This window comes from Apus apus, chromosome Z (genome assembly GCF_020740795.1).
Source record: "Apus apus isolate bApuApu2 chromosome Z, bApuApu2.pri.cur, whole genome shotgun sequence".
Taxonomy (NCBI): domain Eukaryota; kingdom Metazoa; phylum Chordata; class Aves; order Apodiformes; family Apodidae; genus Apus; species Apus apus.
In genome coordinates this window covers 44023930-44049237 of record NC_067312.1, presented here as the reverse complement: position 1 = coordinate 44049237, position 25308 = coordinate 44023930, and the positions used below count along the sequence as shown (strand labels likewise).

The 25308-nt window shown below is 40.4% G+C and overlaps 1 protein-coding gene across 3 annotated transcripts in view; it reads right to left on the bottom strand.

Moving 5' to 3' along the window:
* LOC127395749 (tubulin polymerization-promoting protein family member 2-like) overlaps positions 1-25308 on the bottom strand; it is a 65946-nt gene that overhangs the window by 25739 nt on the left and 14899 nt on the right. The window contains exons 1-2 of one of the 3 annotated variants that reach the window (XM_051643079.1): positions 6722-9986; positions 3541-3716 (exon numbers count right to left, since the gene is read on the bottom strand). In XM_051643079.1, coding sequence (XP_051499039.1) covers positions 3541-3647 — 107 coding nt within the window. In that variant the 5' untranslated portion in view covers positions 3648-3716; positions 6722-9986. Of the gene's footprint in view, positions 1-3540; positions 5811-6721; positions 9987-25308 lie in introns of those variants that run through there. The other 2 variants (XM_051643080.1, XM_051643078.1) reach the window with 2 other exon arrangements.

Genomic DNA, 25308 nt, shown 5'->3' with positions numbered 1-25308 from the left:
TTGGTGGGGCTCCCCACCCTTCCAGTGGCATACTTGGCACCTCTGTTAGGCTGGGGACCCACACATAATCACATAATTAATATATAACTTAACAAAATGCACATACATGTTGTACATGACAGATGGCAAGAAGCATGCGTGCTTCCGTGCTACGCACTAGTATTCATCCACAAGAAGAATGCCTTGGGTACCTTTGAAACTGACATATCCTGGTGACATTGATAACAAAATGTTACTATCAGGCAGCTACTTGCTGGCAGCTGCCTGATAGTAACTTTGCAAAATACTGCTGTCCCCAGTTCATGTAATCATCATCACTGAAATCCACTTTGCTATTATATTATTTATTGTGCGATTTCATTTAACAACCTAGTAGAGATCATCTTGCCTGACTTTCTGGGAAAGGAATTGTGCCCAAGAGCCTATAGTCCAAACCTACAAGATCACACATGGGACTGAAGAAAAGGAAAGATATTGAATTATTACAAGTGTGGCCACTATAAATTGCTTCCATTTCAACATGTAAATACAGGTACTTGTCTTGTGAAGGAGTATGAGATACAAAATGTATGTGTATATTTATGTAGCATATAAAACAGGATAGGTGTTAAAAACTGGATTTGGAGAAATGAGTGCATTGAATGCAAGACCTCTCCATTTAAGTGATAGGGAATGCTGACTAAAAAGGAGATGCCAGTGCCTATGTGAATCTCATTTTTGCACTCATGATTTAACTGGCCATTATTCACTACATAGGAAATGGCTTAATGGCTTAGAACTTGAAAAGGGGAGACGTAGATTAGACATTAGGAGGAAATTCTTCACTTTGAGGGTGGTAAGACACAGGAACAGGTTGCCCAGGGAAGCTATGGAAGCCCCATCCCTAGAAGTGCTCAAGGCCAGGTTGGATGGGTTTCTGAGCAAGTGGATCTAGTGGGAGGTGTCTCTGCCAATGCAGGGGGATAGGATCTAGATGATCTTTAAGGTTCCTTCCAACCCAAACCATTATATGATTCTATGATTCTATGTTGAGATTGAAAAGGCTACATTGCTAATTGAGTGTAACTTTGTGAATTTGGTGATCTCTTGTTTCTGTCTGACTTACCAATGTCTACATGGCAGTCAGAACATAACTTTAAAATAAACTTTGTCAAGCTCAACTTGATAGTTTTATCCTGGACGTGAGATCCCAGTGGAATATTTTCCTTCATTTTGATCATAAAGAAGGAACCATATTTTGAAGCATTTAGCTTCCATTCACCAAGCTTACCATGTTGAGGTTTAACTAAATCTCGTCCTTTGAGCACATGACACAGATAGCATAAAGCACAATGAAAGCTGGGTTTCTCCGAAGAATATTTTAATTAAAGGAAGCTTTTCTTCTACAAATGCAATTTTTTTTTTCACCCCACAAAGGGAGGTCCAAACAACCTTGGAATGAAAAGAAGTAAAAAAACATATCTTCCTGCATATGAACTAGTGTTTCAGAGTCCATTCCAAACACCTTTAACTGAAATACTTCAAAATAAGTTGGCTTAAGCATCAATTAGCATGGTGATAATATGGCTGTCCTCAATCAAATAAACATCATATGTGATTTTTTGGTCATTGTTATTAGCTAAAACCATACTATTTTAATTATTGGAGGATGGCAAATCGGTGTTACATAATTATTAGAAATGGTTTTTACATTTTTAACATGACTCTTTGTATTAAAAAACATACTACTTGTTTTTGTAAAAAACCAAAATATTTTACAAACATTGCATTAAGAAAAACATAGGAGAATAGAATAATTATATCAATATATTCCTGCATTATTTAATTAAATAAAAAGTAAAACAATCATAGGCTCCAGGGAGAACTTCTAACAGCCTTCCAGTTCCTGAAGGGAGCCTTCAGTATCCCAAGAAAGCTGAGGAGGGACTTTTTAGAAGAGCATATACTGATAGGATGAAAGATAAAATTTTCAAACTGAAAAAGGGTAGATTTAGATTTGATATGAGGAAGACATTTGTTAGTGTGAGGGTGGTGAGACACTAGGGCAGGTTGCCCAGGGAAGTTGTAGACACCCAATCCCTGGAAGGGTTCAACGGCAGGTTGGATGGGGCTTTGAGTGACTTGATCTAGTGGAAGGTGTCCTTGCCCATGGCAGGGGGCTTGGAACTACATGATCTTTTAGGTTCCTTCCAACCCAAACAATTCTATGATTCTATAGTTTGTTTCAGGACTAAAAACTTTCTGGCCATTTCATTTTGAGAGGTATTAACATGGCTTTCTGTTCAGCTAATCGATACATAGTGATCTGCTTTTTGGTTCATTTTCTTGTTCCCAGGTAATGTTTCTTTTAGCAAGTTGTGATAAGTGCAAGATTTTCTCTTAAGGAAAAAAAACCAAACCCACAAACTTACCTGAGCATCAGTTATTAATGAACCAGTTTGTACTATTTCTGATTTTTCAGACACATCTAGCACCTTGCCTTACCTACCCACAAGCAGAAAGCAGCTTAGTTATCCATCACAGCACAGAGTGTTGCTGAGAAAGCCCTGTATACTTGTGACTAGCCAATCAGTATTGTGTATTTTACATGTTATGAGATCAAATTACTTGAGCGTCCTTCCTTTTGGATACTGTAGATCTCATAAAAGTCCTTCAAAATAGCCCAAGGCCACTAGACTGATCTGGTTTCTGCACTTTTCAGTTCCACCATTCATCATGCCAAGACAAGTTATACACTGTTTCAAAAATGAAGTTTTTCACATCATGTTTAGAGAGTGGTAAACCTGAATATTTGAAGTTAATTTATAGTGTAACACTAATATAGAGCAGAACACACAACACTACAAAGGAAAATCTCTACTGGTCTTTTCACCCATTAACTCTAGTGGAAATCCCCTGAGACATTCAACGAGGTGACTAAACAGAGTCTGCTGCTCATTCACTGCCCAAAGCTCTCACAATGTGCAGTGCTCCCCTTTTCTCCTCCGCACTCGTCCCATTTTAGTGGGTGCCATTTACCACAGCACTGATCAGTTTATCTATATCTAAATATATTCCAGTTTTAAAAACGCTAAAATTCTGCATGTAGGCTTCAGCACTTTTCTTGACCTAAAATATTTGTATTTTCCAAATAACTACATTACCAGAACCCTGCAATAAACAGTCTCTTTGGCTAGGCACTTGTCCTAATCTACTCCCCTTCTGCTGTTTTGCAAGTACAAAAGGCACTTCACATTGCCAAGGTGGGGTAACTGGTTTGCCATCCACCACAGGAAAAAACACTTTCAAACTCTTTGTGTAGCTGCTTTAGACATGGAGTCTGACTGTAGTGGGAAAATTCAGGTAGTGAAATCTAGCATGACAAAGAGCACTTGCTACTGTGTGCAACATAAAATGGCTTTTTGGCATCCCTTTTTTCCCTCAGATTTTTGCATAGAAAATGCAGTTGGAGTTCTGGCACACTTTGACATCCATTGCTTGAATAATACAAATTTCAGCAAGTTATAAGACTAAATATATACTAATATTAATCCTCCTTACTTCATCACACTCATGTATGTGAACTGAACACCTGAAGATCCTTCAGAACCTTTTAATCTACAGAGATGGTGGGATGAAACCATCCTGGGAGACATTTGGCAGTGCATATCTTGTTTTGCTTGTTGAAACTCTGCTGTTCATACACACGTAGCCTCAGCCTTGCCCCCTGTCACATCCTGTTTGGAAGAAAGAGACAAGTGACATGGATTCCACATTGTCCCCAGTGGAGTGGACAATGATTAGACAAGTCTCAAGGTTGGCACAAAAGTATTTATTAAGCTTTAATCTTACACTATGCATGCATCAATTTCACTCATGTTAATCTGTTTGGCATTTTATGTACAATAAGCATCAACCAGCAGCAAACAATGGCTAACAGCATTAACAATAAGTGGTAGTAACATGGGCCTTACTTCACAATTCTAAGGAAAAAGGGGAAATGGAGAGAGAGAGGAAAAAGAGGGAGAAAGGGGGAGAGAGAGATCAATCATCAATTCTGCATACAGAGTCAGAACCTGCCAGTTGGGGTGTTTGATGTAGGAAGTGTCCATGCCCCAGTGACTTGTGCATGCCCCTATTTATAGGCCCCGTTCTAGAACCATCTCTGATGCCAATTTCAGGAGTGGCTGAGAAACCAGTGAGTCATGAGAAGTGACGCTAGGCCCCTCTCTGTAACTCCCTTTTCATGTCTCCAGAACCTATTCTCAGGGAAGCATCCGGGCTGACAGGGCTTGTCCCTTACACCACCTTGTGGCAAAAAACATTCCAAGGTCATAGTGAAGGAGAAAAAAAGAGTAAGCTGTTAATCAGGGACCATATTATAGCAAAGCCAACATACGGGCCAATTAGTATTAAAAAAAGCATTACTGAAGCTTCCACCAACCAATCCCACCATCCCATAAGTTCAAGGTTTTTGAGCAAAGCTGAGATCTGCAAGGCAGGGTTCCACTCCCCTTTCAATTCATTTGGAAGCATTAGCTAGAATAAGTTTCCCATCTTAGCTGTGATTTCTTCCATCTTCTGACATGCTTCCTTTATTGTGGTAATGGATTGTGTATGCATTCAGCATGGACTATATGTAGATTGTATATGTGTTCAGCATTCTCCAGTTGAATGGTTTAGCACTCCACACACACCTTGTTCTTTGACTAATAACATATCCAGAGCTAGAAAACGCTATTTTCAACACCTGCAGTACTTGCAAATTTAGTTCTCCAAAAGCATGTGCAGTCCAATTACTCAAAATATGTACCTGTCAAGTAATTTTTTTTAATTCAAACTGGTGGTGATGTAAGAGTACAAATGAGGTGAAATAGGCTTCAAATGCAAGGGCCACATTCATTTCCCAGGTATAATAATCAGGTGCTTGGATGCTTCTTACCCACTGGGGAGGAGCCTGAGGTTTTTTCTCAGGTACAGCCTGAGGTGTTCAGACATCCCATTTCTTCCTATTATACTCATGGTTATTAAAGTTAAATGTTCTGGAGGAGCACATTTATGGAATACTAATGGTACAACATAAACCTGCCATTTCAAGTACATGCAGGTGCAAGTACATTTTCCCACCTGAACATGCCCAGAAGGTGTCTTGAGGGGTTCAATATTTAGCCGTGGAGCATGTTGATGGGACATGGGGTTCAGTTATTCTGGTTTTCCCTTCCCATGCAGAATTCCACTTTAACTTGTGGGTAAGTATGATTCCATATTTTAATACGATTTCTTAATTGGTGATGGTTCCACTAGATACGGGATCTCCAGGTTTGAACCCTGGTACCCAAAAACCCCAAGTATACATATCCCAACTAATGTTTCACAACTCTGGGATGTAACATGTTTCTATGGGATCTCACATTAATGATTTACAATTGATTACTCTTGAACAGTTCATCAAGGGATTATATTCATGCTGTAGGGGATTTATTTTTCGAGCATCAACTAAACTATCTGGATTGAACAAAACATTTTTAATGGATCAAGCACACTCATAGTGAGTGAGGGTTATGCTGAACATAGTTACTCTATTTGTCAGGGATTTGAATAACTCAACCTGCAGATAAAGGAAAGTTATATTAATGTTGAAGGGGTTCACTGTGATGTGGGGACCAGCCCCCTCACCAATGTAAAAGGTTACAAGGAATTTCCATCTTCTGAGGACACCACCCCCAGTTCAGTATAGACTTACAAGGGATTTTTACCTCTCAGGAACACAATGTCCAGTTCTTTGGTACATACCATGTTGTTCCACTATATTCTTGGAATGGGGATGAGTCAGCACCACCTCTCCCTCCCCCCCCCCCCCCCCGATATTTTCCTTTCCATTGTGTATTTGGATTTAATTTACAATTTGTGAAATGTTTAGCTACATGATGGTGAATTTGTAACCGGCCGATGCTGGTATGGGGAGGTACACACAGAGACCTTGGTCTGTCTGATTCCAAATTCAGATAAAATCAGTAATCGGCTCCCATGCTAAGTTGTGTTAGTTATTAGAAGTCCCAGTTGACTGGGACAATATTATACACCCACAAAGTGAGAATATAAACTTCTCCCACACCATCTTACCCAGGTAAATTACAAGAACAGCCCTAGTAAGATTAGACAAAAAATGCTAATAAAGTCCCACTCAGTAACTGAAAGTCCCACAGTGGACTTCTGACAACCTGAAAAACATACACATAAAGATGAACAACGATTAGCTAAAAGGGACCACCTGAGAGGCTTCAGCACAACTCTTTGAGGTGAGATGTTTCATCATAGGTGTGACATTCTCCATTCTGTCTCTCCTGTAGAGTTAAGCACCAGCCAAGGGTTATCATGGGTTGCCACAACCAGGCAAATCAGCCAGGGTGCCACCACAAGCACTCCAACACAGTTTGCTCTAAAGTTTTGTGTTCCCCTTTACCCCAAGAACTTTGAAAAGACAACCAGCTTAACTAGCCAGAAACAAAAAAATAACAAGAACTATTTTGACAGAGAAATTGGCAGGACTCAATTGACAAATCTCTCAATTGTTGCATGCTGAGTTAGGTGGGGAGTTTGTCTTCTCTCCTACAACTAACTCTAAAGGAAGCGGAATAGTTCACCTAAAACAATGATTGTGGTAACAACAGATACATATTATACCAATGATAAGCCAAAAGACTAAAATAGTCAAAACACAATAGATAACAGAAAGGATTACATTAAGGTCCTGCATTTTCTCCTTCAAGTCTCAAATGCCTTGTTGAACGTTGGCTTTGTCGAGCTCCTCTATGACAAAAGAAAAAAAGAAAACTTGGTTTGAGCAGATCCAGTGTTTAAAATGACTGGACTATGCATTGTGTATTAATTTTGTGTTCTTTTCTGTGGCTAGCCAAATATAAAGATTAAGTAGTTTGAGTAGGGTTTGCAGGGTTTGTAGTTTTTTGTTTGTTTGTTTTTTTCCTGGGAAGTATGGACAGGGGCTTAGGACAAAACACAGTAAGTCATGGGCACCCCTTAATTCCCCAGTAGCTATTAATTCTAAATAGTATATCTGATAGCTGCTGAGTCCACTCTCTTTCATGAGGTTTTAGAGTTCACTTTTAGAGCCAATTGGTGTGTTCAACAATGCCATTGGACTAGGGGTAAATTGGGATGTGAAATATCTATTTAATCCCTTTGTTTTGTGCCCTCTCTTAAACCACTCCAGCAATAAAGTGGCTTCCATTACCTGATTGAATTGACTTGGGTTTGGGCAAACAGCTAAAACACAACTTCAAACTCTTTGCAGTACTATGTCCTGTTCCTTGTCATACTGCTTCTGTTAGGGCTAACTCTGTCACTATTTCTACTCCCACTGTACATACTGCTTTCCTTCAGAGATCCAAAATGGATCAACGTAGTCTATGTGCCAAGTGTCCCACAGCACTTTATTATCTCTTAAGTGTGGCGGTTGGTCCTTAAGAGGGTTATATTCTCCTAATTGAGTGCCACATAAGCTACATGCTGAAATAATGGTGTAAGGCAATTCCGTGGTTACAGACCACCCTCTACTAACTGCCTCTGAACAAATCTTTACTTCCTGAATGGCATCTTTTCACATGTAACCATTCCAACAATTATTCCAATTTTTTCTCCTCAGCCTCTGCAGCATGTGGGTTAGTGAATCCACCTAATTATTCAAAAGGTGAGATGGATGATCTCCTGCTTGGTACACTGCAACCCATCCTACAAAAATTATTTCTGTTTTCCAACATTTAGGATTTCTTTCCATTATTTTTTTTTGTTGTTGTTGCCATGCCGGTACCCAATTGACTTGCCATTGGTTTTGTCCTCAAAATGGGAGCCATTCAGTACACCCCTTGAACACAGCATACAAATCTGTGTAAATAAACACCGGTTCTTTAGCCTTGGCTTCTCTAACGATCACTCTCCACACAGCTACCAATTCTGCCACCTGACTATTTCTTTCATCTTCTGTCATGATCTGGTCCTCTGAATCCACATGCAGAGCTAACACATGATATTTCCACGTTTCTCTGTCTTCCAGATGGTGCGTCAGTAAACAATATGTTTTTCAGGTGCAATTCTGCAGGGACCAAGGGTGAAAGGAATCTATACGTCTCCCTTCCTATTTCCCTTGTACCTTCTCAAGTGGACCCACTGGCCAAGCCCTGTCTCACTTATTGGGGATGGTGCATCCAGTTTCCTGACTCAGAATCCATCAAGTTTATTTCAGGAGCAGTAAGTGTTTAAGGGAAAGTTATGCCGTTTTGCCTAATTTCCATTCCACCCTGTCTTTCTCTTGGAAGGGTGGCTGTGCCTTAAGGGGTGATCTTTTCTGATCTCTCCATGCTTGAATGAAGCTTTCTAGGGCTGTGGTGGGCAGCCCATCCATTATGTCCCAAGGAATTCCCTTTTGAATCACTTTAGACCACAATAAGCTCCCACTTTTTTTCCCTAAATTTCACAAGGGGCAGGGGGGCTGGGAGGGGAACAGTTCTCTTGTTCTATTATACACACCCTGCTCTTAGGTTTACCCATTTCCCCTGTAAGGCTCACCCTTTGGCCGTACTTAATTAAATCATGCACCACTTCCTTCCAGGTCATAGCTCCCTGCTGCTAATTGTGCCTTCCTCCCACAGTGTTGATGCATCTGGAGTTGGACAGCATGAAGTTTTAAAGATTGAGAGCACCCTCTGTAAGTCTGCAGATGACACCAAATTAGGTGGGAGTGTTGGTCTGCTTGAGGGTAGTAAGGCTCTTCAGAGGGACTTGGACAGGCTGGATCAATGGGCTGAGACCAATCATATGTTCTTCAATAAGGCCAAATGTGTCATCCTGTACTCAAGCCATAACAACACCCGCAACATTACAGGCTTGGGGAAGAGTGGCTGGAAACCTTCTCAGCAGAAAGAGGCCTGGGAGTGCTGATCAACAGACAGCTGAATATGAACCAGTAGTGTGCCCAGGTGGCCAAGAAGGCCAACAGCATCCTGGCCTCCAACAGGAATAGTGTAGTCAGCAGGACTGGAGAGCTGATTTTCCCCCTGTACTTGGCACTGGTGAGGCTGCACCTTGAGTGATGCGTTCAGCTATAGTTGCCACACTATAAGAAGGACGTCGAGGTGTTGGAGAGGGTACAGAGAAGAGCAATGAAGGTGGTGGAGGGTCTTGAGGATAAGTCCTATGAACAGCAGCTGAGGCAGCTGGGGCTATTTAGTCTGGAGAAAAGGAAGCTGAGGGGAGACAGTATTGCTCTCTACAACTACCTGAGAGGAGGCTTTAGAGAGACAGGTGCTGGTCTTTTCTCATGAGTAACAAGGGATAGGATGAGTGGAAAAGGCCTTAAGTTGCACCAGTTGTACCAGGAGAGCTTTAGGCTGGATATTAGGAAAAATTTCTTCACAGAAAGTGTTGTTAAGCACTGGAACAGGTTGCCCAGGGAAGCAGTGGAGTCACCATCCCTGAATGTGTTTAAAAGTTATGTAGATATGGTGCTTAGGGACTTGGTTTAGCAGTGGGCTTGGTAGACTTAGTTTAATGGTTGGACTTGATGATCTTAAAAGCCCTTTCCAACCTAAATGATTCTATGATTCTATGAAAGAGTCAGTCAAACCCCCAGATCAGGAGAGTCATTCTGTCAGAGTTGGCATTTAATAGCATTGGAGAGGGTTGCTAAGGTACTAAAAGCCTGTCATGCATCAACTGAAGACTGGCAGTTTTTGCAAACTCTCTGTCAAGCAGTTTATAGTTGGAGTCTTAGCACTGATAGGGTCTCCTCATTCCATGGGATCTAACCCCCCTGCCAAAAATGCAACTCATTGGGTTAAAGAACATGGTTCTCTTGGCTTGTCAATGGTAAAAAATGCTCTGGGCCCCCATACTCATGTGCCTCATCATATGATAATAAAACCCAGTCAACACCAGTCCATACACACTCAGCACTATTCAGATAGTGACCTGTGGAGCTCCTCTACCTGAGTCATCAGTGGTGCCATTCTGAAGTAATGGCTTCAGAGTTACACATTCTTTTTCAGTTTCAGGATAAACATTTTCTTAGCTAATTTCCAATTCCTTGGTCATGTACAGGGGTTCTAAACACTGTTTCCTGATTACTTGTGCCAGCCTTGACAGTACTGGTTCACTATCTGGGATGGAACTTAAAACTACCTGATCACTCTCCTCCAAAGCAGACCACAAAAGTTTTTCCCTATCCAGGACATCTGACAAAGGCATAGTGACTTATGCATGCCCCTACTTATAGCCCCAGCCTTCTCTGATGCCAGTTTTAAGAGTGGTTGAGACAGCAGTCAGTAAACAGAAGTGACACTAGGCCACTCCCCATTACTTCTATTATGTGATTCCAGAACCATCTCTCAGCGTGCTGTCTGTGCTCACAGGGCAGTCACAATGCGTTCGTCCCTTACACTCCTACTGCATCTATTGGTAAGGCTGGCATTAGGATCAAAAGTAGTAGAAGGAGAGCCAAAATGGAGATGTTAATTGCCAAATCTGCAATGTATATCACCTGTAAGGAAGTCCAGTGACACATTCCAGCCCTGCTAAAGGAAGGTCAGGTGTATCATAACATCATCTCACACAGTGCAGCACAACCACAGAAAGGGCAGAGTCAAAACTGAGCAGCACCAGTTTCTCAGAAGAAACACCAAACGGAATAGAGGAATTGGATGGATATCCAGGGTTATGTCTGCATTTCTGTCCCTACCACAGATGTTTTGCCGTTTTCAGATCTCCAGAAATCGCCGTGGGACTTCAATGGGATATGAGTTATAACTCCTATCACTCTAATAGAATTTGCTGACTCTCTGATGTTACAAAACTTTGTGGTGCAATGTTTTGTTTGTCCCACTTAACTTGGGCTTTCATATACAGCAGAAGGACACTTGGTGGCACTCTTTCAACAGAGTTATTACTTCCCTTACCACAGATTCTGTGGGTTAACCTAAATATGTGAAAAATTCCCCTTAATAAAATTATACCATAAACTCTGTCACTAAGACAAACTCCTGTAGTCACTACATAAGTTTTGACTTGATTATTAATGAAGTAAAAAATTATATGGTTTATGTAAAAGAAAACTAAAGATCAGTTTACTATTGTAAACTACATTTGAGCTGAGATGTTTCTGGATACCAATTATTCTGCAAAATGTTCACTTTTCTGCTTGGATGGGTACATTAAAATTTACTCCACACACAATGACTGTTCACTGCAACTTCCACACAACTGTTTGAAAACAACCAAAAAAAGAAAAGTTTTTACTGAACCATGAGGTAGCCAGGATAGCTACTGAGAAAGAGACAACTGCAAAGAAAGTGAGGAGTTGTACTTGGCTGTACCAGTAGTCCTTTCTGATTCATTCTTTTGGGTGAAATCTTTCTGTAACCCACTATTTATAGTGAGTTTTGAGAAAGACACATGGGAAGCAGAAGCACTCTAAACCATTTAGATTAACAAATACCTGTAACACATCTATAAACTCCGCCTTTTCCAAGAATTACCTCAATATGAAGTGGACATAGTACCCTCAACTCCTGCCAAAGACTGTGGCCTTACTGCAGACACCTGCCAGTTATTCCTATGAAAGTTCTAACGGTCAGTAGGGGATTTGTCTATTACCCTGAACAGCAGGACACTATTACATTAGCTAAGGATAAACCAACACCATTAGGTAGCCCAAAGATTGACTGAAGGTGCCTCCTTTGCAGGAGGGAGAAGACCAAGCCCAGATGTCCCTGCAGCTCTCCACTTGCCACATTCAAAATAAAACTTCCTCAAAACACAGGTTACAAATAGGTCAGTAGCCTCTAGCAGCCTAGACATCCTCAGTGTACAGCCTGTCCTCTCAAATCACAGAAACACCTGCCCTCCCCTGGAGTTGAAAAAGGGCCTCACCCACCATCCTTCAACAACACAATGGCCAAAAAATTGATCCACAGCCATTACTTCGGGGTCACAGTGCCCACAGAGCTTGATTACTCCACGGATGTCCATTGCTCCCGAACCTGTGAGATCTGTCCTGCCAGAAAACTCCTTTCCCAGCAGCTTTGATTTTGTTCCAATTTCTACCAGCTGCACCAGGGAAGCTTTAACTTCTCTGGGAAATGTGTCCATTTAATTATCTGCATGTACCTGCGTACACTTTTTTTGTAAACTCAGTGGTGTTTATATACTTGAGAAAATGCTTTGCTGACAAGTTTTGTACAGTTTTCCAATAACCAAATAATATTTACTAAAATCCAATACACACTTTTTCAACCAAACAAATATTGCACTCTGAGAGGTATGCTCCCATGAAAGATTTTTAATTTCAGAATATTTTACTTCTGGCCTGTTTAGGAAAGGCTTTCTATTTTAAAATTAGAGTATTTTCTTCTCCCAAACTTTCACACAACTAATGGGCTCTTCCTCCAGTGTTATTCTAAAAAGTGGAAAAAAGACCTCCCTCTCTTCACAGAAACATGGGAAGTCATAGTGCAGTCCAAAAGTGAGTTACAATTACTCAGCTGAAAATCATACTGAGCACTCTTTCAACATGCCAAGTGCACAGCCTGCTACAAAGCACCTGCATGTGCTCTTCACACCAAGACAGCATTCACTGCACACTGTGTTGGACCCAGTTTGTCACAATATTCACAGAGCCTTTCCCAAAGCACTGGAGTGTGCGTCACAAAGGGCAGAGCCTTTCCAAATAGCTCTGATGACCTGATTTCTTGCAGGAAGGTAGGGCTGCATTGTACAGAAATGCCATCGGCACCATCTCTGTACATAAAGAGAATTTTAGTTACGCCATATTTCACTATGGGTATTGTTTGCATTTTTCAAGGATTAATTACTGGAAGATAATGGCTGGGTCAGACACCAACCCTGGGGAAGCTTGGGATAATGAGGAAGTCAGTAAAAAGCATACTTCAGATGCAGGCAGCTAGTACTGGACCCTAAGCTCCACAACAGGTGGTGCTTGAGGGTACAGGTTGGTGCATGGCCAGCCCTTGCCCCCTGCCTCTCCGGGCCTGCCCCAGGGACCAGAGAAGGATGCTGCTGCTGCAGCTGCTCTCCAAAAGGTTAAAGCTCCAGAGTGTGGCAAAGGTCCGGGCACTACGGGGAGAAATGGAGAAAAAGTAGGTCAGCTGCTCCCGGTCGGACCGGACGCGGCGGGAAGGCAGCGCCGGGGCTCTCTCTAGCCACAGGCTGCAGCGCTTAAGGGTCCTACTTCAGGCTGCTGCTGACAGTTCGCTCCAAGCCATTAGCGGATACTCACATGGTATTTACAAACTAATAGTTTTCCCGCTTGATACACGTTTGCATTTTCATAAATACACGGACACATTCAAGGAATTTCAGAGAGAAGCGGGGGGGGGAAAGGCGCTCAAAGTTCAAAGTGAAGAATAATTTGAAACTCTGCCTATGCTACAGCTTTTATAATCAGCTTGTGACATGCTTGGCACTGAGCACTGTTTATGTCCACAATTAATACAGTTAATACTAGGTTAGTAAATGTGGCAGTCAGCCACATGCATCGCCTGGCACATGGGTGCCTTCTTGTAACTGGAGAGGCACACTTCCCCCTTTCAGTGCACATGTCCAGGCCAGTCTGAGCACATCTGGAACCAGCTTAACTGGGGCCTCCCTCCAATGCAGCACTCTGCGTTGCCAGTGCATTCTTTCAATCAAAATGCTATAAAAAAGGGAAAAGGAATTAGGACTAAAATGGGAGTGGAAGAGGATGGAAAAAAGAGGAGTGCAAGGCTCTTTACAAACAAAGCCACCTGGCTGCAGCAGGTCTCATAGTCTGACTGAACAAGATCCAGCATCAGGGAGCCCCTAACTGGGCCTCTGTAACCTATTTGGCCAGTTCTTGTTTCTCCTGCCCCGCCATGCAGTTGGACATTTCAGCTTGCACTACCCATTTGTGGCTGCTGCTCTGTGTCTGTTGTCCCCACCTGGTAAGGGATAGTGGCAATGCTGTTCTCAATGGCAGGTACTAAGAAGTACTGCACTGTACACCTATCAAGCACAAGCATGCAAGGCCAAGTAACTCATGGATATTTAAAAAAAAAAGCTTCCTTAAGACAGAGACACTGTGTTGCAATGGGAAAATGAGCATGGAATGGTTGCAAAACCTCATTTGTACTTTTGAGACAGGAGATGAATTTTGAAACTACACTTCTACAAAGTTAAAAGCTCTAGCAAGAATTCTGCAAAGCAAGCTCAAGACTCCCTTAGGAAATCAAGTATCTTTGAACATCGTGCCTATGTCTAGGCATGTGCCTACGTATCTGTTCACTAATGCACCAGGCACACTGGTATTGTAACATGCCCTGTTTTAATTCTGTGACCACTTAAAACTTCAGTGAGAGCAGAATAAACATGCCAATCAGCCATACATTAAGTAACATTACTACCATCTATCAAGGGGTTTTTAACTTATCCTTTCCTCAAGGAGAGGAACATTTTTTTTGGGGTTTTACACGCCCCTAAACATTTATGCCAGAAACGTCAAGTTCAAAGAAAGGTGCGCTTCACTCGCAGTGGGAGCTGGTGAAATTTGACACAAACTCCCAGAGGAAAAGAAGTCCACTCCAAAGTCATGGCTTGACCATCAAAAACAACTGCCTCCTGCACAGATACACCTCATCCTTCATCTGGAGGGCTACCTTGTACCAGAAGAGCATCCTTGTCCACTCTCATCCATTAATCCAATACTTCAGATAGTCTGAGATGATTTGTCATATCATACCTTGGCATGGTCACACTAGAGGCAAACTCTGTATCTCACTTCTATTTAAGTCTAGTCCACAAAATACTAGAGGAGTACCTTCTTCAATAATATTTTAATCATAATTATTAATATTCTCTTAGTTTATGCTAACCAAGTCAGAAAATTCAGTTTGCTTGCACGTTTTTGGTTTTTTGGTTGTTTCGGGGTTTTTTTTTTTAAGGGCTGGGGGTTGTTATGTTTTGTTTTTAGTTAAGCTACACATTCATTAAAGGGAATTAACACTTTATAGGGTATAAAAAACATGTCTGCTGCTGCTTTTCTCCACATTTCTTTCTTTAATTGCATTTTGGGCTACTTACTTTTTCACCTGCTGCAAGCCATAAGCAAGAGGGTAGCAAATGCATTGCAGCACATGCTAGAAAGGGTGCTGTTCTTTCCTGTTCAAAATTTTTATAAGTAACTTCAATCCACAAGCCTCCAAAATGCACAAAACCAAAGTAAGTGGCTTTCTGCCAAAAAAAAAAAGAAAATATATCATCGATGTCCACTGAAAAGAATCTTTACTTGAGGCCCTTTTCATTTTGACATGCTTAAATACCAAAGAATTAACAGTGCATATGGACAAAAGAAAAAGGGTCACACACTCACCAGCAATTAAAAGAATGAAAACATCTAGCAATGAAAAATAATGCAAGTATTACAAGGAAAAACTTCAACACCTATTAAAGGGAAATGGCATCCTAACCACGGTGAAGTTATTGGTCAAAACAGTGATATTTTACCTCCTGAAAAGTGAAGAGGAATTAGGTGGAATTCCTGTTCATTGTTGAGTAAAGCTGCCCACTTTTTTGGCATCATCAAAAACTCACCTTTAGGAAGGCAGATCAGTATAGAAGGACAGACTGCCTCTTCCTGCTGTTGAGCTCTGTGCTATACTGTTAAGCAAGGGAGACTTACCACTTTTTAAAATGTCTTTTCAAACCATTTGCCTGTTGAGGAGAATCAGAGTACTTCAGCGTGCTGCTTACCTGTCCCTGATTCCTCAGGACAGGGAGAGAGTGAACAAAGCAAATGGGGATTGTAATTACTTAGCAGGTTTGTAAGTAATTTTCCTTGGGTTCACTGCTATTCATCATCCAATTTTTAAGACTTTAAAGATGGGAATGCACAAAGCTGAGAATGGACATGGAATACATATGGTTTTATCATTCAAATTAAGTGCCTGTTTTCATCACTGTACTAACAAGGTCAGTCAGCTATGCTTTTCTGCTGGCAGCTGGAGGGCACTAATTGCAGATATAGTTCACTTGGATGACTCGTTGTGGGAAGGAACATGTGGGAAGCCCTGGTTTCAATACAGTGGTGAAGATTATGGAAATCATTACAATTAATTGGCAGACAGGTAATTTTAATTTATAATAAAACCTAGGAGTAAGTTTGATGCATTTATGTGTTCATAGAGAGCATTTCTCTCTGCTCAGGTGGATGCAGCATGCTTCATTTCTTAGCAGTGTGTTCAAGAAGGATCAATGAATAGGAGAGTGAGTTGAAGGACACCTAGGTAATTGTTAGTGGTGAAATGTGGAAGGCTAACAATGCCACCACTGAGTCAGATTACCAGTCTTGGCATGCCTCAGAACACGCACTGCCTGCTAGTGGAGAGTCAGACCATATCCTACCAGCAGAAAGGGGAATATTAGTCTCTTTCTACTTATTTGCTCTCTGTTTCCTCACATAAGTGGAAGTTACAAGAGCTAAGGATCATGATCTTTGACACACAATATAGAATAATTGCCCTGTTAGCTACAGTTTTGTTAACTGGTTTATGATACAAATCATGTTGGGTAGAGCTGAATAAAATGTGCCTTGAGTAATTTGTTGACTAACATTGTCTTTGTGGCCAACTCGCACAGGTTCCACTACAAATGCTTTTGATAAAGCTGTTATAAAGGCTTGTGAATGTCAATGTAGGAGGACAAAATATTTTGAGCTGCTCAGCTTTGCTTTCTATGTTTTTGGAAGTCACCGATGTGAAATGCTCCATTCACATTCAGCACTGAAAAAGAATAACGGCTTCTTCTAAAACAAAGTCACATCTGTCAGTGCAGTAGAGTATATGAATTTATGCAATATGCAGCACAGAAAAAGTACTTTCTCAAACCAATTAAGTCAAAGCAGGTAGAAAAAGAGCAGCATGAAGCTCTCTATGCAATGTCAACAATAATTAACTGAGCACTTTACAGTCTGCCAGTGCAGTACTCTCAGACACTTGTTATGAGCAGGCTGCCCTGCTGTTTCTCTGCTCCTGGAACCCAGAGCTGCGTTACCTTTTAGCTGCTTGCCTATCCTTAACTTTTTACATGTTATATTACCACTCAACATTTCCCCTTAAAAGGGCAGAGGGCAAGAAGACACTGTTGGAATTGCTGCAAGGATCCATGGGGCCTGCTTTGCTGTATGATACTGGGAATATTGAGGGATTAGCTTCTTTCTCAGGTGCAACAAAATTAAAAAAAAAAAAAAACACATTACACCACACACAGAGCCTCTTATCTCTTAATTGTCAAGTTTCCCTGTAGATAACTTGGGAGAAGGCATTTTCCTTGTTTCCCTCTTCAATACGTGCAACATTTGGAAGTTTTCTAAAACTCCTACTGATTCTCCAGGGATGCATACTGCAGAAATTTTGCAGCTCAGAGTCTCATCTCTTAGGTTGCCTGTGTACAAAATGCAGAACTGATGTGAGCCTACCTTTGCACAAAGTATTATATTGTTGCTGTACTTCTGATTTAATGATGTTGCTTTTACATGTACTTAAAGATTTAATATGCAATATTGCCACAGAATGGGACACTCCTGCCATCTTCCTCTATTTACAGATAGCAAAACTGCAGCCTTGTCTAGAGCAGGGGGGATTTCTGCTAGGTTTTTTTCCCTTCTAGACTGATTGTGACTTATATCTTCCACATATAAGAGTGTTCACATGGGAGACAACTGTTGGCCCAACTTTGCCCTGGTATTTGGAAGGCTTGGCCACCCGATTGCTTTTCAGTGGATTGTGCATTCGTGCAGATGTAGCATGCTGGCAAGCTGACAGACCCAACTTTTTCATTTGCCAGTTTGAAATCATGAGCATGCACTACTTCAAAACTACAGCTGCAAGAGAAGGGCAGCATACCTCTGCTAGTGTTATTTGAACTAGTTTGAGATGCAGCACCGTAAAAACCTGGTGACTAAAAATGAACTGCAGCCAACATGAGACACAGGACTTATTTGGAAGGTTAGTCTACACTGTGTATATTGTTGTATACACACACTATACATATATATGTATATTGTGTATATAGCTCAGCTGGTAATTGAAACTAATCCAAGCCAAGATAAAACACTATAATAATGCTTCTCTGATGCCAGTGGACTTTGTACAGTACCATCCTAAGCCGAGAAATTCCCATCAAGCTACAGTCTGTGCCACTGCCAGCATTTCCTCTGTGGACCTAAGCACTTTTGTCATTCTCCTCTTTCAAGCTTTGACGAAACCTAAATCAAAATCAGCCATCATGTACCCTTAAATGGTGTAAAGGTTGAAAATAAGGATAATGAACTTTGTACCAGCTGAGGCTAATTACTGGGCAGGCAGTCATTGATGATTAAGCTATGCAAACCATTTGCTAGTAGAATAAGGTCTGACTGTTACAGTATACATCAAAGGCCCAAGGCAAAGAGAATTTAAGTGACCTGCCCAGTTTGACACAGCAGTTCAGTGACAGAGGTAGAAATAGGCAGCTCAGTTCTGTCTCTCAAAACAGGTCTAATCTCTAGATCACACTTTGATCTCCTTTTAGCAGCAGAAAATAAACTCCCCTCTGTTCATTACAAAAATTACTTTCAAGTTACAGACTCACCATTATCACATCAGTGAAAGATCAAACAAAAAAGAGGGGGGATAGGAGAGGAAAAGAAGGGCTACTTTATGTCATTTATTTCAACAGCCTGCTCAGTAAAGCCGAAGAGGAAAAACATTTTTTTGGGGTTTTTGTTTTGTGTGGGGTTTTTTGTTTTGGTTTGGTTTGTTTTTACAGATGCCTTTTACAACACATCAAACACTTTTCATGGGCGTATGTCAGAAACATTTTACTACAAAGGCTTTGTCCTTTGCATTCACGACAGCCGGATGTTTAACAGGATTTTCCATTCCTTAAATTCAAGAGCAAATTGGGATCTGCATTAAGATAGCAACAGAAGTACATCAACAAAGTCTGAAATACAAAATCACTAATGAAAAGAAAGCATTAAGTCAACATGTTTCTGTGCTAAGGCTGCAGTGGGGGGAGTTTCTGTCATCTCAAAAGGAATGTCTGGAGAAGGAAAACAGCCTGTTTTTCAAAGTGCTGGCTTTGGAGGAAGCCAATACGAGGAAATAACTGCCTTTCCTAATGGATCTTACTGCCAGTAGATGTTTTAAGTCCTCCATGTGGTCCTGATACCACAAATACAACATTGTACTATTTAATACATAGTATCACATGGTTTTATTGTACTCTCTGTATGACAGCAGCAATGCTCTGATTTGTGGGGTTTTTTTTAAATAAGCACAGTCTATTAATTCTCTAAATTATCAAACACAACAAAGAACATTACACATAAAGACAAACTACATGAATCATTGTTATGTACTCTTTCACTCTCAGGCCAACACTCAACAGCATCTTCTATTTCCTCTTCACCTCCTGCTTTCTGGTATGCATAGTCTCAGCCCCCAAAACACTATGGAGCCTTCCAAAAGCTATTGTCTCCTTCCTGGGTGAGGAGCTCTCCTTTCTAGGGATAAACCAGATCCATGGCTGTTTTGCTATGACAGTACTCCCAACCTCTCTGCAGGCAATAGGGGACTGTAAAGGAAGGCATGTGCCACTCCAGCAGTTTGATCTGCTCCACTCCCTGGGAATGGCCAGGAGTCACAATTTTTCAGTCCCCAAAACCCACCAGGAAGAGTAGAAGCACCAAATACAAATTCCCTAATCTAACATCTCCACTTTTTTCACTTAGGGTGACAATGAGCTTCTACAAGACATTCTGTCTGCTGAAACCACTGTATGTTTAGATGCTTCACTTGAGAGGAAATTTCATTGTGAGCTAGTGTGGTCTTATGACAGAAAATGAGGATAGGCAGAAAGAGCACAGGTGTCTTTGGTCCCTTCCTTTGCTTCTGTTTGCATCTCACAGTTCTCTATGCAATTCTGCCATAGATTGGAGTAGTTGTTTTCTAGTTCTAGTGGGTGATCCCGGTTTATCCACAAGATAAGCCACTAGGTAATCCTACGCTAACTGTTTGGCATCTACCACCCCTACCACTGTGTACAGCATTTTCCAAGTATCAGTAAATGGTTTGTGCATTGTCCTTGTTTCCACCATCAAAGAACGAACAGACCAATGTATGTGGCTCCAGTAAATGTGAGTAGCTTTGTCTGCAAAGAAAAGGATTCACATCTGTTACTGGTAGCAGTAATTCCTCCCCAGGTGAGTTTGAACAGCATCATCCTCCACATTAAAACTAATGGGTTTAGTTGTCCCTCAAAATTTCCACCTATTGGATCATAAACTGCATACTTGAAAATGGTGGGTAACTTTCTGGCACCAATTCCAGTTCAAAATGGGGAAAAGCACCATGTAATTTTCTGGCAAAAACTACAGAACTATAATGAGTCTTTACAGCTATTCCCACCTATTCTTAACACAAGGTATGGATTGCATATATGCCCACTCTTCTGTGTTGTTAAACTATAACAAAAAAAACCTCAAACTAAGCAAAACCCCAACCTTTCCTGCATAGGAAAAGGAGTGTAAAAAAACACTTGGATATTTCACCTGATTAAACATCACACTGAAGTTGGGTCTAAGCCCCTTTCATAGAGGTAAATTAAAACAGGACAGATGTGTCAGCAATAGCATCAACCCAGTGCTGACACTGACCAGAGATATTATAATATATGAAGGTGGAGAAAGATGAGGATTACTCAGCAGTTGCTTGTCTTTTCTGCACTGTCCTAACATTTGGCTCTACACTACAGGAAATTACACTACTATTTAATCACTGTTGTGTACACATCATTCTGTATAGAAGTTTTCCATGGTGAGGAAGCCAATGTTATGTTTTATAATTTTATGCTACACTTTTATTTCAAAACATGTTTCAGAGTATCCAGCTGACCCTTTGCAGGAAAGGATTAGAAGCACATGCACTAAGATTTTCTGGAATTTGTTTTGGTGGGGGTTTTTTGTTTGGTTTTCTGTTTGTTTTTTTTCCCCACACACATAATTTTTTTGCTAGTGGGCATATTTTCAGAAGGAACATTTTCATTTTAAAATTCTTGCTTTGTGATTAGAATTGCTAAGCATGCTCTACTCAGGAAGCTTTTTTTAAAGTCCTGGCAACTTACTGCTAAAAAAAGCCCAAGAGATTTTAGAGGTTCAGGGGGAGTTAATCTAAACTCATCTGCAAAACATTCTTAAAATTTATTTATTTTAACAGCTATTAAATGTTGGAAGCGCAGTACAAAAGATATGTTGATAATAGAAAATCCTCCCTTTTGCAAATAACAACAATAATGAGGCAATATTGCACAAAAGGAAATAAAAGATAAGCATTTTGTCCTGGATATTCTTCCCCTTGGACAATACAGCCTTTGGCAAACTGTGATGTTACCCAGGTCTTTAAATAATGAAGTTTCAAAACAAAAGGTTGTGACAAAAGATTAGAAGAAACTATGTTTATAATTAACAATAGAGTTTGGAAGAAGCCCAGCAATGGGCTGGAGAACAAGCTTTCTATAAATACTCAGTGAAGATTACCACACTAATGAAACAAAGCATTGAAGTGAAACCTGGTAGACATGCTACACTTGAAAAGGTTTTAGACTTTCAGCTATTCTCAGCCAAGACACAAGTTATATAGCACAGACAGATTTGGGATGTAACATCAGTTGAAGTCTATGGAGACAGCCTCACTGTTGCATCAATACAGCTCCATGCACCCAAATGATCCTGTAACCCCATAGTAACCCCCAAATTATTCCCCTGCATTACATTTCTGCTATCTTTCTAGTACCACATAAGTTGGCACTACATAGAGCAAAGTAGCTGAATTGCAGTTGTTCTTTTTAGTGTGTGCTGTTTGTACACATTCACTGCTAGTTCTCTGACTGAGCCTACTTATGGGGAAAAAAATAAAAATGTGGTTTGGGGTTTGCAAAGGCTGAATCAAAGCTGTTTTAATTCCAGGTCCCATTTTTTCTGAACCCTGGCTGTTAAAGCCTGGGTGGCTAGGGTAATTGCTTCTAATTCTAGCACAACTCTATAAGAGGGAGGATTTGTTTTTAAAAAGCTAAAACTAGGATTGTCTGGAACAAAGTCTCTGAAGACGTTTAGGGAGGATTCGGACAAACTATTCCATTCCTCCCCTCACTCTTTATATAACGAATTTTTATTATATCCCTTCCTTGCTTTCTGTCTCTTAGGTATTGTTTGCTTCCCCTCAGTTTCCAAGGGGGTTTGAAATTAGGTTTGTTCACAAACAAAGCTCTGAACCACACATCTTAGTGTAAGTTAGCTCCCAGACTGTGTCACTGAGTCACTTTCCCCTTTTATACAGAACTGGTTGAAGCCCTGCAACAGAAATCGCCATGTATACTTTTTTCCATCTCACTCCATCATTATTTGATTTTTTGAAGGAAAATTCTGATTTTAGTTGGACAGAAATAGAATCATGTAACTGTAATGATTTTAATCTCAATATATGGCAGCAGAAACTGTCACACATTGTGACTGAAGATAGAAGCAGCATTCATTGTTATAACTTAATCAAGAGTTAACTTGGGAACTGAAAGCTGGCAGCAATCATTTGTACATTGCTGCAAATATGTGTTTTCACCATTTCTGTTGATACTGGCAAAACATTTGTTTTGGCTTTCTGCATGTTGCAGTCATTAGTATAATGTAGTGTAGCCACTCAGATATATTTAGGGGAAGGTCATTTTTATTCAAGTGATTATGTACAGGGAAGTTAAATAAACCAGCAAGTTAAAGACATCAGCAATCCCATTCGTTGATCTATGCCAAAATTAATTTAAAAGTTGGTTGGTTTAAATAGAGGAGAAGTCAAACAATTTTTTTTTCAGTTGGAGGAAAGAGGACATTTCTTTTACTTGAGGATTACCTGGAACGCTACTACATGATAACAGTTAAATACATCCATAAAGCTGGAGGTGTTCAAAGACAAGCTTGAATACTCTTGGTAACTACGACATTAGCAAGATTACTCATCCTGTTCAGAACAATGAATATTTCCTATTGAGAATTCACTGAGCAGAAAGTACAGAATCATGACTGTTTATTTACAGCACTTTGGAGTGCCTTTCCAAGGCACAGAAGGACACTGTCCTTGCAAATTATATTCGGGGAGAAGTAAATGTCCATGTTTTCCATTTTGATAGTTTGTAACCATAAAAGTTACAAAACAAGTCACTTTTGAGAAGTACTCATCTTTTACACTCATTAGATTGCAATCCAGTGATGACTGAACATGATATTTAAGCAGTAATGTTTTTGCCAATGAGTTACATGATCAACATGAGCTGCTAATGTTTTCTATTCTAAACCTTCTCAAAATGTCAAGTGTTCTTGTCAGCTGAGTGGAAGTGGCATAAAAGTAACTTTTGAAGTTGCTGTTGATGAGATACCCTTGGGGAATTTAATACATATACTGAAATCATATTCGCAATATGTTCTAATCTCTCCTGCTGCAAAAGGATTAGGCTCCTAACTCTCACTTCCATTAATGGCAATGTTGCACAGCCTGGGTCTTCCTCCCAAAGAGACACTGGGCATTCTTAAATAACAGAAGTCTTTATTTCCTGACTTTCCTTAAGATGTAAGAAAATAAAAACATAATATAAACTAAGGAAATTGTTTTGGGAAACCTAGGTCATGTAACTAACTCTGTTGCAATCCTCATATTTGCAGCACTGTTATTTTTTGTTACTCTTTTTACGTAACAAATCACGAAAACAGCAAAGAAACACTTAGTTGTTAGAGTCACACTGGCTGTGTCAGACTCACTGTTTCTTCAGTGACATATTTTTCTGTGTGTTGAAATACCAGAAAAAGGCAAGAAAGATTGTGCGTCACCTGAGGTACTTGCCTCAGGTGCAGAAGACCTGGGTTCATTTCCTGCTCACCCTGTTTATCACGTATGATCATGGACAAGTCATACAGAGCTAATTCAAATAATGTACTGAGGCAAAACTTTTACATGCCTGCCCAGAGGTCAGGTCATGGACTTCCAAGCTTTTACCCAAAACCAGTACTGATTATAACTGTTATACTGTCTATAACAAAGGCCAGGAACTAGTTTGCTTCTGAAGTTTCAGGGAAGTTAGATCACCACTGACACTATTTCCAGCACCATGGGTCTTATGTGTCAATGTGTCAAAATAAGGTATCTTTTGGAGTTTCTTTCTTGACTAAATAACACAATTTTTTTACTCAAAATATTTTCCAAAAGTCTAGTTGGAAAGGTGGATCTTTGTGGACTACTACCAAGCTTCAGTCATACATGCTTGAGTATCTGTTCACTTGTTGAAAGGCAAAATTGGTATTTTACGCTGTTCCTCCATGCAGAAATGTCTGATTGCAGAAGTAAACAGTAGTATTTTAGAAAGGGAAAACACAGTTTTTGGTTTTAGCACAGTCAATTCAGAGTAACTACAGTGGCATGTAGTCTGGTGTAAAGCCTAAATGTTTATGAACCTGAGCTTTTATACATGGCAATTAATGGATAAAGTACGAATAAGCATAACAATCAGAAAGCAAGGTAGAATTCGGCATGTGTTTTATTACATCTGATTTTGTATCCACATCTTTTCACTTGGCCTGTAGCAAACATTAGTTAGGATACTGGTTCCATTAATTAAAAATTGCAGAATTTGAGTGGTTTTGAATTGCTAACTGCTGATTTGTGATCATTTAGCAACACACAGTGCTAACATCTCTACAGCAAGTAATGCATGTCTAAACTGGTTTTCACACTGCTGAAAATAGAAGTTCAAGGATACTGGAAGAACAAGTAGGCCTCCAAAAACATTTCTCATCTGCTCTTATATCTATGTTATACATTGCTGGACTGAAAAGACTGGCTTCACATAGGTAATATCACACTTGATAACACTGTAGCCTTTGTATTCACAAATGTAGCAACTGGATTGAAAAACACACAGAGATATTCAGCAACTAGGTTAACCCATATCCAGAGACATCCAGAATGTGGGTTAAGTACAGGTACAAGAGTACAGCTGCCATATCCAGGTCAATTAAATGCATCTGGGTTCCCAGCCCATCCTTGCCTCAGCTGGCTTCCTCTGTAAACCAGGCAACTAGGCCAGTCTGTGATGCTGCTTAGCAGTTCATCCTAAAAGCAGAGCACTTTCACTCCTATAAGTCCTAACTACTTAATACAATACTACCTTGATAGTATCAAAGCCTAGCATTTTGCAATATTGTCTCCC